Here is an 18,922-nt window from a genome sequence, read left to right as displayed (position 1 = left end):
CTACGGGTGTATTTGGCAGCAACTCCCACATTTTCTGAAAACTCTTAACGTAGCCTAGCAGTAGGTCTTTCTCAGCCACACATCTACTCTGGGGAAAATAATATACTGTTGTCTTAAAAGCTCCCAAATCCCTTATTTATTGCAGCTTGTATAAATGTGTTCCAGAAAGGATTACACAGCTCCCCGGAGGATAGGTCCGTCAGTGGCTTTTAAGCACAGTGGTCCAGAGGCAAATCCTGATTCAGGAAGCCTGTAAGCTGCTGCTTTCACTGACAAAATGCTGTGTGCAAGTCTCTGTGTACCTGCCACGTCCTTACGCTCTGCCTACAAGTGGCCATCCCTGGTCACACGGCAATACATGAACCTTTGGCCTGAACTAGTTGGGCAACCTATACACATAGTTACCCTTGCAAGACCTTTCCTTTGCTTTCCAGACCAGCTGAGGTATTGCAGAACTATGGATATATTTTCACTTCCCTCCTTGTACTGTCTACACCTTTCTCTGCAAGCTTTGCTTCCAGTGCAGTGCCTTGATGCTGGCCCAGTAGTGGTGAATGTATCAGATCAGCACAGAAGTTTATTTTCAAAGATGGCAGTTTTCTCCAAAGTCACTTAAAGCATAAGCTCAGTTTGCTTCCCCTTGGTCAGTTCCCATCATGGTGAGCAGAGCCCACCCCCTGATTTGTAGGTCTTCTTTAGTCTTTGCAAAATGCTTGTTGATGATTTATTTAATCAGGTCTGCAATACTCTAACGTCCATGACTGTCATGATGGCTTCCAGGCATTCAGCGGTTGTGAGTCATGATCCATTGGTTTATGACTTGAGCCTTAGAAAAGGTATTCCAGAAACATTGTATCAGGAAGAAACACAGTAATTAAAACAATTTCCTTGAAGACTATCAGGGGTTTTAGGTGAGGGGACAATGAATAGATATGCTGTGAGTCTGTTTTCTCCTTGGGGTTTATGGTTTGTTTCCTCCCTTTGCTGTCCCGCGGCGGCTCAGTGCAGAGGGAGATAGCCTCTACCTCAGATAGCACAGTCCTATTTGCAGCCCACCCTCAGGGCTATGCACTCTGCTTTTCAAACAAATGCTCTGGTGTTAATACGATAAACTGAACATAATCACTGTCAGGGTCAGTCCGTACCTTCTTCAGGAGATGACCTTTCTGTTGCTCAAGGGAAGGGTAGGGAGAGGTTGTTTTCAGGCTTGGGACAGGGCTTAGATAAGCCCTTTGACAATATTTACATCAGAAAAGGGATGCAAAAACTTTTATCACCAGGTCAGCAGTGGCTTTCTGGCTCCAGGGTGGTCACGAGTGGTAATTCATGTGTCCCCTCAGAAAGGCCTTTCCTAGGGGCAGGCATAGCTGCTTGGATGAGGTTGGGTGACAGCAGACAAGCATACACATTTTCACAGGAAACTTTGGCTCCCGAAGGGCATTCAGCAGCTCATCATGTCTGACTCTTTTAAAAGGTGCTGAGCCATTGCTAAACCCTGGAAAGGGTGGAAAGTTTCCTCTGTAAGAATTTTTCTGCTTGTCTCGGATTTTTCTGTTGTGTTTTTCGTAAGTGTTTTAGTAATTATTTCTATAGATACCAGCATGGAGACAGCTTGGTTAGGAGTCTGCCCCAGCGCCTTGTGTTGTCAACCAGCGCACCTCACCTAGTTGCAATGTCCGAGGGAGGCAGGATGCTAGAGAAAATTCACATCTAAACTGTAAAGCTGTTGCTTTCTGGGTCTCAAGAGAGGGAAGATATGTAAAAGCAGGGAAAATGCAGTATCTGGAAAGCAGACAGTATGTGACAGTTCTGCTAATTTGGGATCCAGTCTCCAACTTGCGTTGCTGGATTCTTGCACACATACTGGAGACATACTATTGATCTTTTCCAGGCAGAAGTACTGATACCCAGAAGTTCACCAGAATAACCTGCTTTGCCTTATTCTTGTAGGCACATGGATGGCATCAGCCTGTCGTGCCCAGTCCCCCCATGTTACTTGTGTAGTATTTGTTCATCAGTTAAGTCACAGGAGTATAACTCTCGTCCCCTCGTTGGTAAGGAGGTTGTGTGTCACTGTTGTTTTAGTGAAATCCTTTACTGATGAGAAGTCTTTTGATAGAGACATGCTGCAGCATGCTTTGGCCTTCATCCTCCTTTTACTGTTAAGTTTGTTTCTGTGCTGATGCCTCTGTGTTGCGGATTATACTTGTGTTGGGATCTTAGACACTGTAGGACTGTCTGCAACAGCACCGTGCAGTGATCCTGTCCCAAGCGTTTCCCACTCAATGTCCGTGTCATCACTTTGCCTCAGTTCTTTCATCACAGAGTTTGCTTTCTTTCTGGCCCAAATTAAGCCTTCAGATTGCTAAGGCTGGAAAACTTTGTGGAAATGTAGAATATGTTCCTGTGGTATCTGCTGGAGAGAGCGCCCTGCCTGTTTCCTCCTGTGACTCACACTTACACGATGCACCCCCCAGCCCTTTTAACTGCCTGCCAAGTTTGTTTTGTTCTGTTTTCCCCCTAAAAGCATGTGATCAGTTTTAGACTTAATCAGATTGAAGCATTCCAACCTTGACCTTCCTCCCTTCACGGGCAAAGGGGCTCCCTCGCTCCTTGCCAGTGGGTTTAGCAAGATTCACCTCTGTCCTCCCAGGTATTTCCGAGACTCTCTGAAGGGGACCACCTGCCTCTCTGTCTGTTATCAGCCAATATATCAGATGAAAGCTCATTATTTGCCTAACAGGCTGTGGCCCATGGGACTCTTGCTGGTGGTCTGTGAGAAGGGGATAGTCACATACTGCTTGTTCCCAGCTGCTCGATTTCATTAGCTTAAAACACACAGGCTAATCTTTGACTGATACTTTCCCAGGTGTGCAATGACTGGGGCTGCCACAGGGATGCTGTAACAACAGAAGGAAGGACATGCGTGAGAAAACCTCTGTCCTGGAAAGCCTGGCTGGCTTTATACCTATCCCCACCCCCCTTTTAGTATCTAGCACTGCCTTTTGCCATTAGTCTGTAAGTGTATTACTTCTCCCTTGCTGTTCATCCCCAAGGGCCGCTGGCTCATGTCTAATTACCTGACCAAGGAAAACTCTGGGGTGTAGGAGCCTCATGGGTAACCATCTGCACATGTTGCTGAGGACTGAATGCATCCCACCTCTTCCAGTGATAATTAATATGGAAACTCTTACTTAGATTTCGAATTATGCTGGCATCCTTAAAGTATAGAGAAAAAGCCCATTTCTAGCCAGACACAGCTTTTGGAGGAGCTGCTCAGAGCCCATGGTCCAGGGTGCAGGGTGTTTCACAGCACTGACTGTAGCATGGCCATGGTGTGTTGGCAGCATGTTTTTTTGTTTGCGGATGGAGGGAAGGGGACAACTCACCAGCTATCAACTGGACAGAAGTGACTTTTTTGTACAGAGTAATGTGCTGAAATCCATGTACTGCCAGCTCCTGTCTGTGATCTTAACTGTTGTCTACTGGCACAGAGGGAAGAATCTCACCTACAAGGGGTTTCTTTCTTGCCCAGGCTTTAAAAACCCAGTTCTATGGGTTTTGTGTTTTTGCCAGGAGGCCCCACACTGCATATCCTAGGATTTTTTCCTTCTTGAAAATCTCTTTCACACACAACTTAGCTGTCGTCAGAGTATGTTAGACAGAACAGAGTGTTTATGCAGGACAAAATCTGGCTTAGAGTGTTTTTCACAATCAGTCAGATTGAAGGTTCAGTAAACACAAACACATTTCCCACTGCTTGCTCTGCAATGCCTCAATGTGTTTGAGATTTATGTGGGAAGGGTCCTTCCTGCTGGGAAGTGGTTTTGCAAGTCACTTGCTGTGAGTAATGCCCTGCTCCTTCTGCAGTATTTGTTACATCATGTGTGCACTGAAGCATATAATGCACAGCCAGAAACATGCGAAAATCTTCATTCTTACCTGCCTGGGAACAGTTTAAGAGAAGAATGTCAGAGAGGGACGGAAGGAGGGGTCTCAGTCTGATCTGCTTTCTCAATGCAAAATGGTCTTTTCAGGCAGGGGATGCCCTCAGTCCGCTGGTGTGTGCACATGCACTTATGTAAAATACTACCAGCACGGCTCAAGTGAGAGATTCGTTAGGAAATCTAATTTCTATCTTGGCTAATTGAAAGAATTTGTTCCATGAAGAATATTGAAGTGGTTTGTTTTAAATTTCCAAGCATCTGCCACTTTCTGGAGACTAATTTGATGTCTAGTCAGTTGTTTTGACCATGTACCTACCAATATGCATGTGTTTGTGTACTGAAAAACTGCTTAACAAAAATCCCCAAACCCTTCCTAAGTTTCCTTTCTCATGAGAAGTTTTCCCTGTGGCATTTCTCCAAATTTGTTCTGTTTTGGATTTGAGTCTACCAGAGTGACTGGTGAGCAGCAGCACGCAGTTGGGGTGGTCTGAAAGGAACTGTCCAAAGCACATTGGAGGTTGTCTGCATTTTGAAAATGGAGAAGACCTGAAAAGATGCATGTGGAGCCTCCAGGAAGGCATCACTACTGCTGCCTATCACAGTAGCAGCAAGGGCAGTGACCAACCCTGTTCATCTTGAGTTGGAACCCAAGAAGCTGGTAAAGTCTTTGAAGAGCAGGCGATGGTGTGTTAATGAACTTTAAGGCTGCTTCATGTCTTTGTCACTTGGTACCTATTTCCTACACTTGACTAAGGTCCTCTTCTGCCATATCCTGGTGTTTCTGTGGGGTCAGTGGGTGCTGTTGTGGGTTGCAGACAGCTCAAGCATCTTTCTGCATATGTGCAATCCCATCAGCAGAGGGAAAATTTCCTGATTAACTTCTCTGGAGAATTTCTTCCTTCTCTATTTGCAATAATAAAATAGTTGAGACGAGGTCACATGCTATTTATAGCTATCTCACTGCTACTTGCTGCTACTCACCCAGGCAGTAAGCTCTGCACAGACACGGCGAGATTAATCCTTCATGACATTGAACCTTTTATTTGCCTTGTTATCTGTGCTTACTGACTCCAGAGCCTCCCTCCTCTGCAGAGCCCAGTGCGCTAAGCCTTTGATACAACACAGCAGCAGTGGAACTATGGAAAAGTTTAAAAAAACAATATCTGTTCAGCAAACCAGGAGTTGTCTGGGAGGTTTGAGGCTTTATTTTCTAGGTCAGCTGAATGGTTTGAAATTTTTTCTCACAAGCTCCATGCCAAGCTCATGCACTTAGCAATTAACTGAGGTTATGTGCAGGTAGCTCCAGTCTTGGCATGGCAAGAAACGCAGGAGTTTTGAGGGATCTGACACATTTTCCAGTGCATAGGTCTTACTTCTCTTCCCCTCCCAAAAAAGTTGTTTTCATTCAAACGATGTCTTATGTGCTGAAGATATGTTAATACAGAACCAGGCTGGATTACGACTGTCACACAGAACGCATGACAGTTGCCAGTATCTGGTAATAAGTTAAATAAAATGGGAACTCATTGTGAAAAATAGTCTGAGGTCTTGGTTATATCATGCGCTGTGACTCCTTGTCTCAGGCAGTCAGAATCAATAGTGCTTTGGCTACACTGTCTCTAAAATCCTCTGACTTTTGCACTTCTTTTATGCTTGTTTTCATTGTGAGAACTTCAGGATGAGCTGGAAGCACCTGAATACCTGTATATGTTCTGTCTATAGCTGTTTCTCTCCATAAAACGCACTATGTCAGTGTTCAACATAAGCAAAGTGGTGGTGGTACGGCACACCGTGCCCCCAGCTGCATGAGTGGACTGTAAAGCTGTGTGATGCTCATCCCACAGCCCTGGCACAATACCTGTTCCACTTCGTTATCCTCACTGCCAAGCACTACAGAGCAAACTTTCAGGACTGCAAGTTTAGAGTCGTAGCTAACCCAGAGTGCTGTTGTATGGTGTGTCTCCTAAGGAAGGGGCTAGGGGTTTATGCAAGCCTGCTGAGCAGCTGGTATGAGAGGGGCTTTGGTCAGAATTCATTCATCAGCAAATAGTGAGGGCAAGCGTGAATTCAGAGCATGTGCTTGCACGTGGAGCTGAGCCAGCCTGAGCTGTTTTCAGGTAGGCATCAGTGATGAGGTAAATCCTCCGTGTTTCTCTTTGAGGGATGGAGCAGCTGAAGTGATGATAAAATCAAACAGCAAGTTAGACGTGTTCCAGCGAGGCAGTTTATTTCCTAAGCATGGCAGGTTGGTGACAGTGGTACTACAGGTACAAATTAGATTGCTTGGCATGGAGTTTACTGGCTGATACATAGCTCAACAGGTACCAGAATGTCAATGAACAGCCCCTGGAAGTTCCATAAAGGATTTTCTTCATGGTTATCAATGAGAATTGGCATCAATTGTGTAGTGATGTTCAAGATGTTCACTCAAGGTCCTTTCTCCAGCCTGTGTTTGGTCCTGTTTAACGCTCCAGTTTAAAACAGCCTTCCTAATCCAAGCCACTACAGCAGATTGGGAGTCACAGTCCCACTGAAGTCCAGGCCAGCGCTGTCCCAGATGGGAACGAAACCTAGCATTTGCAATTTAATCTGAGGTTTTGCTGCTTGAAATAATTTCCCTGTTTTTGTGTGAAATGAAACACTCCTAATATTTGAATGAGGGAAAAAAGTATGTTCAGCGTCAAAACCCAGCAGCACTTAAGTTCTGTGTTTTCCCCTTCTTGGCTCTAGCCATTGGCTTGGTAAGATCAAAACCGACAGGGTGTTCCCAGGGCTCTCTCAGTGCTGGTGGTGTGAATTCATGTGTCCTTTCTGGCCGAAATACACAGGGTTTGGTGCAAAGCTGCAGCAATAACCCAGCAATCTTATTCCAGTGGGGTGAACAAGCAGACCTTAGAGCACGTACTAAGGTTGTGATCCTCCAGTTGTCATTTTTTTCCTTGCTGATTTTCGTTTAGCGATGGTTGTACAAAGATCAAAATCCCCTTGTGTTATATGCTTGCTATGCTTACAGTCCCTGAGCTGCTTGCCATCTAAATAAACAAAATTATTACCCTGTAGGAGAAATGCTATTATTTTCATTGTTATTCATTTAAAACAATGGAAAGTCAGGCGCAAAGAAAATAAAATGTTTTTTCCCAGTGGCTGCACAGTGAGATTGAGACAGGGCCAGGAACTGAGTCCAGGTGTCCTGAGTCCCAGCCCAGACCTTTAAATACCAAAATATCCTGCTCCTTGTGAATTCAGAGTGTTTTTGGCAAAAGCTCCCCCAGAGTGTTTCATAATTAATGTCAGTGCTAGACTGTGAATGTGTCTTACCAGTTAGGAATTTGCTTTTATGTGCACGCATCCACTTAAAAACTCTGCAAAACCTAGCAGCTGTTGGCTTCTTTGTGTTACTTGAATGTTTTTAAGGCAAATATGAGACATGATAGATTGAAAAGTGTTGAGCTGAAATGTTCTGCTTTGAGTTCACTTAGCAAACTCCAAAGGTCATCTCTGCTGCGAAGAGCCAGCGGGACTAGACACAGTATGAGCCCTGTTTGGAGGGTGGGAAAGGGATTTTGTGTTGTGGCTAGAAACCAGACTCTTTCTATCTCACTGGGTGGATGTTACCCAGGAAGAACTAAGACCATCCTGGGATTTGTGACAGTTTTTGACAGTTTTCTGAAAAGGAGCTAGAACCGAAGGAAAAAAGAACATCCTACAAGAGACTGTTGCAGCTTGTGTCTTGAAGGGCCAGTTCCCAGTACCCAAAGGTACAAGCAGTACCCTTGCTGAAATGCATTTGGTCCCTTTTAAGTCTGCACAGACAGGATGCTGTCTGGGAATAGAAATGTGTGGTGTGGCATGGAAGAATGCAGTTCTCCCGAGCAGCTCAAATAGTAGCTTAATAGCAGTCCTCTGGATCAGGTCAGCAGCTCATGTGTCCATAACAAACCTCTTGCCCCATCTCGACCGACCTCTCTAATTACCAGTTGCAGTGGCAGTCCCACCTACACTTGGCATGACCTGAAAATTCCCATCGTGAGATGCTCTGGTCTATCCTTTATCCTGTATCAGATGCTGTCCAGCTGGGATGAGCTTTTCCAGGATGGGATTACGGTAGAACAAGGTTTTTCGGGGTGGGATGTATATTTCTGAACAGGAATGTCTCTTTTTTTTTAAAAAAAAATAATTCCTACACTGAAGGTGCTTGGCTTTTTTTTTTTTGTGTGCTGCCCTGGATGAAAATTTCCTATAGTAATTTTGCTTGCCTGCTGGGAAGCCAAGGGGTTACTCTGGAGCGTGATGTCCTTAGGAAAACTCCAAGCAAAGGACTGGAATAGGTCTTGTTTTTGCAGTAAAAGCTGGCTTCCCTGTATATGTTGTCAGCACAGAGAAAATCCTGAAAAACTTCTGAAGTTTACACAAGGCAAATTTTTTGCATTTCTGTGGGCACTGCAACACAGTGGTGCTTTGGTGTTCAAAGGGCAGATCTGGGGAGTGGACTGAAATGCCATCTGACTGGAGCTTTCATCTTCCTTTTGGAGGTATTCACACGTGCTTCTTCGGCCAGCTCTGCCCTGGCCTTTCTGGGAACTGCACAAGCAATTTTGGCTGTGCTGGAGCTGAGGAGCATCAGAGGGGGTTTAGGAGAGCACCTGCCTGGCATGGGTCTGGCCCCGTGGTGATGACTGGGCTTTTCCTCCAAAGGGTCTTCATGTATCCGAGTACCTGCTTTTAAAACATTTCCATGCTCCAGCAAGCAATGTGAGAGTGTGTCTGGAACAGCTTGTCTGATATCAAAGTGCCAGTTTCACAAATCCCCTGGTAGATTTGGGTGTCTGCTTCCATTCAGTGTCTCCCTAACAGAATCACCCAGGCATCCCTGACAAGCTCAGCCAGTGATTGCCCACAGCTATGGTATCTCCAGTTGCCACCAGTTTGACTCATGGTAGCCCCCTTGTTTGCTCTGCAGACTGTGTTTGCACCAGTCCTAATCTAAACAGCCCAGATGAAAGCGCTGGGCGCTTCTCTGGGGGATTTGCTGCATGCCAGGAGGCTCAGTGCATGTCCTGCTGTGCTCTGCATCTTCCCTGCTTCCCTTGCCTTTAAATTGGGCTCCCAATCACTGTCAGCTATCTATACCTTTTTCTTTAAGGCCAAAATTGTTTTCAGCAGCTTGCTGAAATGCTTGCTTTCTAATTCCACTTTGGTTTAAGGAACAGCCAAAGGAAACCTGTTACAGTAATTTTTAAATATTTGCCACTTAGAAATTGTGTTTGGGAGTCACAATTCAAAGGACATCAGCTGCTTCCTTTGCAGCCAAAACACGCTCCCTCCACACTGCCCTTAGAGAGGGTTACCTTGCAAAAATAATGCATATCTTCCTCCTGGATTCTCCCGAGTCTTGCCAGGCTTTATGTGCAGTAGGAAAGGAGGCATCATTCTGCTAGTTAAACAACTGGGATATTTTATTAACCCTGGCAGACAGCCCTGCTTTCCAAACAGGAGCAGATTTGCTGAGTGTTTTGGTGTGGGCTGGGTGCTTCCAGGGGGACTCTCCTTGTCTAGTCAAATTGAACCTGTTGCTCTTGCCCCACTCCAGCTATTCCTACTCAGAGCACTGTTCAGCATAAAAAAGGACTTCTTGCTGTACTGTTGCTGCAGCCAAGTGCCCTGAGCAAATCCTTTGCATTTTTTCCCTTAGTATTTCACCACAAAGCTTTCACAAGCTGTGCGTTCAAAATTGCTGTAAGATATACATACGCAGGGCGTCCCTCAAGGAGAAGGCCTCGTGATTTCACTCAGATGTCAATCCCACTTGGTTCAACAGGAGTTCATGTGTTATCGGATGTATAATTTAATTTTAAAGACGGTTGCAAACACCTCTGCAGAAGTAATGGGCAACCTGCTGACAAGGTGGCTGCTCAGGCAATTGACAGTTCAGCCAGATCTCTGAAGGCAATCGTGTGTCAGAGGTGAAACTACTTATATGCCTGGCTGGTGATGAGTGTATGTCCTCTCTGAGCCCCTGAGATACACAGGGTACGAGACAGTTTACAGGGGCTCACTGAAAGAGGTTTTGGATGTGTCTCATGGCTTGGCTGAAAGGCAAGCTATAGCTGGTGCTCAGTAAGTGCATACAAGTATCAACGCAGTGTTAAGGAGCCCCGAGGAAGCTGCTTTTGTCTCCCAGAGACGAACAGGCCAACACCTCACCTCTGCCCTGCTCCAGGCTTAAGATAACAGGGTGTGAAGCTCGTGCTTCTCTGCAGGTCTCTCTTTCAGTTCTCATCATTTTGCCAGTCGAGTTGTCCAGGGGTTACGTGTGCAGGCTGCTGCAGGGGAGCTGCTGTACCGTGATGGCAGCATAGCGTAGACATGCCTGAGCTTGCTGGCTCCGGTGCCTCAGGAGGAGCCTAGCAGCAGTGGCACAGGTGCCATGTGGGTTTCACTATCAAGGAGAACACTTGGACACAGCCTTGCCAAGGCTAGCATTAGCTTGGTCCTGGCTAATAAGCTTGACTGAGCCTGCTCAGACTGCAAATGTATCCCAGGGGCCTGACTCTGCACCTTGCCAGCACTCAGTAGTGTTGGCTTTCTTTCAGGAGCAAGTGCATTAGCCATGGAAGTGGCTTCTCTCCTGCTGGGTCATGCAGATGTTTCACCTGAACATCTGCCCTGCTCCCTGAGCTTCTGGCAGCTGCTGTGGGTGTATTTAGCACTAACATTTTTGTTTATTCATGAGGCTTTTGTCAGGGTGAAACTAATGTCTGGTGTCAGTTCTGAATCTTTAAATCCAAAGTGACTTGATATACCAAGATAAACTCCTCTTTATATCTCTGCCACTGTCAGCATGCTGAGTCTGGCCCTTTGCAGCTATACACAGCTGAGCTTAACAAATTATCTCAAGATCCAATTTACAAGTAGAAGCCCTTAGCCTGGATGTAGCTCAGCCTCTAGGGCTTGTAGAGAGAGCAGTCACAGCAGCTGCTTTCCCCTCCTCTCTCTACTTTGTATCTCATGAGAGCATCTCTCCAGCTGGGACTGTGCAGGGGGTTGGAGTAGCTGAGTTCAGAGGATGTGCAGCTGGAAACTAGGCTGGACTCCATCACCAATAGACCATGTTGCAGACGGATAAGTGACCTGTCTGGCTCTCAGGAACTCCAGCTCTTCCAATTTCCCTTGCAGTGGGCTTTCCTCTCATTCCAGCACTTTTCTTGAGCCTCTGTGTACAGGGTTTCCTTGGTTATCCCATCATTGCCCAGTCCAGTGGTGTCAAAAGGGTGTCAGAGGTATAGATGTCAGAGGGTGCAGCATAAACTGCTGTGCTCACTGTCCTACGTCACCAGCTCACTTGGTCTTTCTTATCTTGTTACAGCTGAACAAGCTGGAGGAGGCAGCAAATGCAGCTCACACCTTCTTTATGGCAAACCCTGAGCACATGGAGATACAGCAGGACATCGAGAACTACAAGACCACATCAGGGAAAGTCAGCTTGATTGACCGGGAGGCCAGGCAGCACATGGTGAGTCTGAGCTAAAGAGGTGCCTGTGTGAAGTGTCAGGCGGTCTGGAGAGATCTACGAGGCCAAGAGAGCATCATCTAATGAATGGGGAGATTATTTCTGAGGTCCATATTACAATACTGCAAAATAAACTCTCCCTTTCAGCGCTATCCTTTAAGACAAGCCAGCTCCTGCTTTTTCAGGTACTCTGCTCTTTGTTCGATGGCTGTGTCCCCAGCCTGGTCCATCTCTTCAGGGAGCTCTGGGGTCATCCACGGCTGAGAACGTGCACCAGCAGGCAGCTTTGTTGGATGCCTCATGGGCACTGACGGACAGGTCTTGGTTTACGTGTGTTTCTTTTGAGCTGGGTTCTCCCACCTTGGCAGGGTACATGCACGTGAGTGGCTGTGAGGGTGCAGGTTGGCAGGCAGGAGAGTGACAGATTTTTCTGCCTCCCCAAAGCAAAAGCCCAACACAAATGCCAGGGTCACCCCCAACTTTCTGATTTCAGAAGACATAAGGAAGCAGGAATGGCTGTTTGGTGTAATTAATGGAGGTGCTCGTTAGGGGCCGTTCTAAGACAGATCTGCCTGGGTCAAGAGCAGTCTTTTCCCTTAGCATTCAGCTTAGTTGTTGGGTAGGAGGGTAAAAAATAAAGAATGTTTTTTCACATAATACATAATCCAGCAGTGGCACTGAGGATTCCCTAAGTATGGAGGAGTTCAGAAGAGCATTTAGACAGCTTTACGAGGTTCCACTGGTCCAAAAGTCCACTGATGGCTTAGACATGGTTTGGTACACACTGCTTACATCTGGTAGGTACCTGGGGAGATCATTGTGTCCCTGCCTGCTTGTACCTTCTTTTGAGAAGCACCTGTAATTGGCAAGGGCAGGATGCTGTGATCCAAGCGGTGTAGCCCACTCACAGTCTTCTCTTCTGCCTACCTACTTTGCAGGAGGACTACAGTGCTGGAGTAAAGCACTACGACAAAGAGGAATACGAGCTGGCCATTGAGTTCTTGGAGCGTGCACTGAAAGGGTACTACTCCGAGGATGAAGACTGCCAGATCATGTGCGAGGGACCTCAGAGATTTGAGGAGCACGAGTACCTGGAATATAAGGCTGGCCTCTATGAAGCTATTGCAGGTGAGATCATCTTGTGCCTTTAGAGTTCTCTCCCTTGGCCCTGCGATGATTTTAATTATTAAGTTTGGGCCTTTGACTGGATTTGGTGAAGCATCTTCCTTTCCATCACTGCAGCTGGTGAGTAATGCTGCAAGAGGCACTTGAAAGGCAAGAAAATGCAAATCCAGAGGGCAGGGAACCAGAACATCTCGTTTTGGTCTTGAACAGAAGTTGGGCTAGAAGAATTGCATTTTCAGATGTGTGGAGCATTTGCAGCTTTCCTCTAAGAGCTGGAAGTATAGGTGCTTTAACATAAACTGCCTCAGTTTCCCCGTGTACACGGTCTCACATATCTCACTGGGATCTAGACGTTGCTGGCCTCTGTATTTTCTCTGTTTGCCAGTGTATATGAAGAGAGCAGCAGAGTCCTCTTGGCCATGCTCCAGATGTCCAGGAAAGTTGCCAAAAAGGCTCAGAATATAGATAGTGTATGGAAAAAAGGGATGGATTTGTCATTAGTGGAGGCCCATCTAATTATGATCTTGACTGAGATCTCTGGAGAGAATTGAACGTTGCTATGTAATCTTCAGATTTGCATGTGTGGCTCTGAGCCAGAGGGGATTAAAACAGTTCATTCTCGGTAGAAATGAGATTACATTTAATTAGTCGTAAGGGAAAGAAGAGCAATAAATTAAGGTTTGTTTGGTGACAGAAATCTTATTTATCTTCTCATGGTCTTGGAGTCACATCAGGCTCTGGAGTTTCGCTTCTTGTGTGGAAAATACTTAGATGCAGATTGTTTTTTGGTTTTGCATAATTCTGTTTGTGTCGAGACGGGAAATCTAATTGAAACAACCAAGATGAGAAACCACCAACATACCGGATGGGAAACTGCCTTTGTTGGGTTTATTTACCCATGCAAAAAATTTGAGAAGTGTTGTAAGGGCTGAACTAGTACTAGCGTAGCTGTCAGCTGATCAAGCCTGCTGTTAAAGCTGTGACCAGGAGACCAAGGACCATAACAAACCCTCCAAGAGAGCAGCCTTCAGTGGCAAAGAAAACCTACCTTCCTTCTCACTGAAAGCTGCTTGCTGCTCGTCAAACAGGTTTTGGTCTCTGTTAAATTGTTTCCGTGCTGTTCAAATCGAGTGTAGCTCCGGTGAGCAGAGAAGATATTTCTGCGCTGAGCCATATGGAGCACAGATGTGGTCATGGTGTGGTCACTTGGGAGCGAGACCAAGCCGGATGGTCTCAGCAAAGTGCTGTGACTTGGCTAGGTCAGATATGCCTGGGAACAACAACTCCAAACCCAGAGCCATTCAGGGAAGTGAAGGCACACAGAGAGAAATAAGATAAGTAGTGCTACTGCATTGCTATAGGGAACTACGTGGTTCCGTACAGGACAGCATAATCCAGAGTTTACCCCTGGGTCCAGGGCACTCAGCCCCAGATGTTTCAGCAGGAAACACCAAGAAAAGAGAGTTTAAGTTTCTTCAAAATGCATTTCTCATTTCAATCCCAAGCTGACTGGTCAGCTGTGCTGCTGCAGGAGGTTGAAACACTCTCGCTCTCACCTCTCCACCCCAGGGACAGATGCATTTCAGTGAACTGATTCCAGTCTATGTAGCCTGTTTCTGAAGGCACCTTGACAGTACCAAGGAAAAGCAGTGCTTCTCAGTGATGGATTATTCCAGGTCTAGGATGCTTAAATAGGTTTAAATTACAACATTTTTTATGTCCTTTTCCTTCTTGCTTTGCTTAATGTAATACCCTGGATGTGTATGGTAAATCAGATAACTACTCGGACTACCTGCCCAGAGCAAACGGGGACTGTTTTGAGTTTCCACTTGCTTTCATTGCAAATTCCTCAGGCTGTTTTTTTGGCAGCTCTGAGAAATGCTTTGGTAGCTGAGCATATGGTTGTTTTTTTTCAAGCCTGTGTTTGTTTCTTAAGATTTTTAATGGTGTACAGAGACAGAGCAAGCAAAGGAGATTTGTAAGCGCATTGCAGCAAAGGCTCCAAACTGGAATCAGATGTCAGTGTTGGCTTCAAAATTGTACAGCTGATACAACGCTTATATTGTGGACTCCCACCAATTAAGAAACCTTGCTAATGGCAGAAGTTTACCATGTGCTTGCATTTCCCTGGGAAATACCTCATCTTTGAGAAGCAGCAGACACGGGGATTGTGCTGCCAATATTTGCACCTCAGACCTTTCAGACTCATTGTGCTGGTGCCTTGCTCTGCCAGGCTTGAGAAGCTGCAACCACCCCTCTTACCTAGACCTCCACATGCCCTCGGGAGCTTTCTTGCTGCAGAAAGGAGAGGATTAAAGATGAGCTGAAGGAAGGGGGTGTGGAGATGGCTTTCATGTGGCAGCACACGTGGCCACCCTTGTCTTCGCATCTCCGCTTGCAGTGTGGGTGTCTTTGCCTTCGGTTTTGCGCTTGGGGTTGAAGAGCTACCTGCCACCTGCACGTCCCTGCACCCATCCAGCTTTCCTGGGCAGAAGCAGCAGCTCCCGGCACCTAAAAGAGATGCTCAGGCTCCCTCTACAGATGACAGAAGGAGAAAGGCGTTTCTCAAGGGGGTAAAAGCATGACAGCAGCTCTCTGTTGACTTTGGGAAGGAGTCTGAGCTCTTCCTCTAGATGCACAGTCACCTGCTGGACCAGAGCAGCATGAGTTGCATGTCTCTCAGTTGGGGAGGTTTAACCTTTGTCTGTCCCCGTCTCAGCACCGTCACCATCCTTCTCAGTTCAGAACATCTCTCTCTTTTCTTGACAGACCACTACATGCAAGTCCTGGCCTGCAAACATGACTGTGTCCGAGAGCTCGCCACGCGTTCAGGCCGTATCTCGCCCATCGAAAATTTCCTTCCCCTCCATTATGACTACTTGCAGTTTGCCTATTACAGAGGTAAAGGCTATTTTTCTGTTCCTAGTAGTGCTTGCTGAGTTTTGCTACATTTTGTACAAGTTTGAATTGTTTCATGTGGAAATCAGGATATATCCCCATGTTGTCTGCGCTACAGTGATGCAGTGGTGTGGTCTGAAAGGGCCAGGAAGCAAGGAGCGTTGGAAATTGTCTCTTCAAAAGTTAGCTTGACTGAAATGCAATTTACGTATTTTTGTGAAAGTTTTATATCATCAGTCAGGTTTTAAAACCCCAACTTTTAGCTTAAACATTATTCTTCTTTAAATAAATCATGCTTTTTTAGGGTCCTTTCATTTGCCTTTTGATATTAAAGGTCTGGGGATTTATATGTTTCACATTTTCTGAAACCAATTAATACATTTTCTAAGTTAATATATAACAGATATACAAGTCAGGCCAAGCTTACCCCAAGATGCCAATTTTTCCTAATTTTAAGATTCTCAGTAAAGTTGCAGGAGTCGGCAGCATTGCAAAATATCAGGAGTTGGCAGTGATAGAAAATACTGCCCGTTGTGTGGTCCTGTATGGTATTTTACTATGTTCTGTGGCAGAAAAGAAAACTGAGACAGAATTCTGCTATCTCAGGCTTGTGCTAAGAGCTCTTTCCTGAAAAGGGCAGAATGTGTGAGGGTCAAAATTGGTACTGGAACATAAAGCTTCTTCATTTGTCGATGCAATGGGAAGAAAGCTTGAGGAGTCAGCAGCATTTTGTGTGTGGTGTACAGGCTTTTTTTATTCCTCGGCCCGATTAGAGGTTTAATGTGGTGGGTAACCCCCCCCCCGAGCCCTGAGAGACGCTGCACAGAAGAGAGGCGGTTTGCTGCCGGACAGCATCCACATCCTGCCCATCCAGCGGGATCCAGTTTGGATACTATCCAACCTGTGCATGACTGTAGAGAAGTTGTGTCTATGTGCCTCAGTTTCCCTGTCAATGAAATGGAGTAGTTAAGACAAAGTTGTATCAAAAGAGCCTTGTAAAGTGCTGGGCTCACCCTCCAGCCGATGGAGAGCTCAGGCTGTGCCCTCCCCCTCTGCGGGCTGCCCTCCCTGACTCTGCCCTGCCGTGCTCTGTGTGAGCCCCCAGCTCTGCTGGTGGGGCTGTGCCTCCTCTGCCCCCCTGACAACTGTTGTGTTGCCTCCCAGTTGGTGACTACGTAAAAGCCCTGGAGAATGCCAAGACCTACCTCCTCTTCCACCCAGACGATGAAGATGTCTTGGAGAATGCAGGTTATTATGAGGGCCTCTTGGAAGGTACAGTGGATCCACACACCATCAAACCCAGAAAGGTGAGAGTGAGTGTCATCTAAGAGCCCTTGGCGGGAGGCTTTAACAAAAGCATCAGCTGGAAATAAAAGCAGCTTGGCAGCTTTCCCACAGTAGGACCACTCTGAAAACAGATGCGGAGATGCTGGACTAACTGGCGATGCAAATTGTCAGGGTGCAAGTCCAGAGTCACTGGTGTAGGGGGGAAGCTGGAGGGCAGCTGCTTCTTTCAGTGGAGTCTTCAGCTTAGCAAAGCCCAAGCAAGGGCAGGGAGGGCAATGACCGAGTGCCTCAACAGCACAAACCCTCCTCTCATTCAGTGCCGCAAAGGGGATGTGGAGGAGGAGTGCAATCAAGCACTGAGCAGAGGGCAACCTCCATTAAGAAAGGGCTGAGAAATATCTCTTTCCCAGGGGGAGGCTGGGATGTCAGTGTTACTCTCAAGTCACTGAGCTTGAGAGTTCAGTGCTCAGCCTGTTCTGCGGGGGGTAACTTTGCTATCACAGGGTTAGGCTGGGGTCAAACAACCAAACGGTATGTGTTCAGTCACCCAGCAGGACAGGCTTCCTCTCTGGTCCAGGCAGCCTTTATCTGTGGCCCTGGGGCTGCCTTTCTCACGATGCAGAAGAGGAGAAGTTCCTCCCATCCCATCATAGCCCTGCTGAGGCTCATTCCCCTGGCACCATAAGCAGAGGGTAGGCAGGAAATGGATTTTCCTCCACTTTGGAATTCCTTGATTTCCAGGAATATCAAGGTGAATTTGATAAAAGTCTAAAAACGAGAAGGGAAGTGATGAAAAAGAAAACAAGAACAATTATCGTTTCTCCTTGCAAAGTGAGTCTAGGAAAAAACCTGAAGTTGACAAAAACATTTCATTGTTTCCAGTGTTTTGAAGTTTTCCATTAAAAAGAAAATAATTTTTGCTTTGCAAAGTAATTTTCTAAAAGAACCCCCCCCAGTGTTTTGTTTACAAATTCTTAAAAAAAAAGGCCCTCTGATGGATGATTTCCAGCTTGCTGTGCTTTGTGGTCCCTGTCGGAGTGCCCTGAGTGTCACAGGCTGCGATGCTGCAGCCCACCCACCACCAGGCTGTGGGCTTTGCGCTGCGGATGGGGCACCAAGACACAGCCCAGCCAGGGTCCCTGCTCTGCCAGCCTGGACCTGCCTCCTGTTCTGGAGCTGGGCCTTCTCTGGCCAGCCTCTTGCCCAGGTATCTAGATGCTTTCCAAGGTGCTCAGCACTTTCTGCCAGCTGTGGACATGTATTTTGGGTATTCAGGCTTCCTGAATGGTTGCTGAACACCTCCCCTTCTGTAACATGGTGAGTGGCTCAGCCCTGTGTCCAGGGTTGGTCTAAGGCATGATCCAAGGATCTCTTGCCCCACAGGATCTGTGGTGTTGCAGGAAAAGCAAACCCCTCTTGAAGCAGAGGTGTGTTGCCTGTGTCACGTGCAAGATAGATGTGCAACTGTTCCCCTTTTCCTCTTCTTTTCAGGAAGCAAAAACGCTGCTGCGGCGCCATAAGCTGGAGTCTCACCTCTTGCAGGTGGCTGCAGCCGGCCTGGGATACACCTACACAGAGCCGGTAATGCCTGGGTCTGCTATGGCAAGGACCTTTAGGAGCTGCAGGACCAGCTCCCCCCTTCCCATTCCTATAAAGCGAGTCCTGTGTCGGTGACTCAGGACCTGGGTCTTTGTCTGGTTTGTTCCCTATGGGAAAGTGGCAGAGCAAGGAAGGCAGCTGTTCCCAGGGTGAAGGAGGTGCAGGCGCAGCCTAGTCCCTCTCTCCTGCCGTGGTGTCTGGCTGTGTCTCAGCCACTGCTGTGGTGGTGGGGTGGGACAGAGAAGGCTGGGCAAGCCAGACTCCCTCTGTACTCACCATATAATGCCATTTGGGTTGGGGTTACGTTTTCAGTTTGATGACTCCAGGCAATTGCCCAAAGTTGTGTGGGATGGTTCCATACTAGAGAGGCTGCCTGATGTCCCTGGGTGCAAGGCAGAGCGGGTAGTTTCCTGGTTTCAGCAGGAGCATTAAATTAAGAAGCATGACCACTCTCTTTTCCCACAGAACTACTGGAACAGGTACGGCGCCCGCCAGGATGAGCACAGGTGAGCCACCACCCACCTCAGGTGAAACCACAGTGGGGTGAAGGGGATGT

At 46.9% G+C, this 18,922-nt stretch overlaps 1 protein-coding gene across 3 annotated transcripts in view; it reads left to right on the top strand.

Annotated features, from left to right (window-relative positions):
• Positions 1 to 18,922, top strand: part of P3H2 (prolyl 3-hydroxylase 2) — a 75,110-nt gene that overhangs the window by 46,162 nt on the left and 10,026 nt on the right. For all 3 annotated transcript variants that reach the window (XM_056358731.1, XM_056358734.1, XM_056358732.1), the window contains exons 2-7: positions 11,314 to 11,460; positions 12,396 to 12,585; positions 15,352 to 15,483; positions 16,645 to 16,787; positions 18,259 to 18,348; positions 18,832 to 18,872. In XM_056358731.1, the coding sequence (XP_056214706.1) occupies positions 11,314 to 11,460; positions 12,396 to 12,585; positions 15,352 to 15,483; positions 16,645 to 16,787; positions 18,259 to 18,348; positions 18,832 to 18,872 (743 nt within the window). The remainder of the gene's footprint in view (positions 1 to 11,313; positions 11,461 to 12,395; positions 12,586 to 15,351; positions 15,484 to 16,644; positions 16,788 to 18,258; positions 18,349 to 18,831; positions 18,873 to 18,922) is intronic.

Source organism: Falco biarmicus, chromosome 13 (genome assembly GCF_023638135.1).
Source record: "Falco biarmicus isolate bFalBia1 chromosome 13, bFalBia1.pri, whole genome shotgun sequence".
Classification (NCBI taxonomy): Eukaryota; Metazoa; Chordata; class Aves; order Falconiformes; family Falconidae; genus Falco; species Falco biarmicus.
This window is presented reverse-complemented; position numbering and strand designations above follow the sequence as displayed.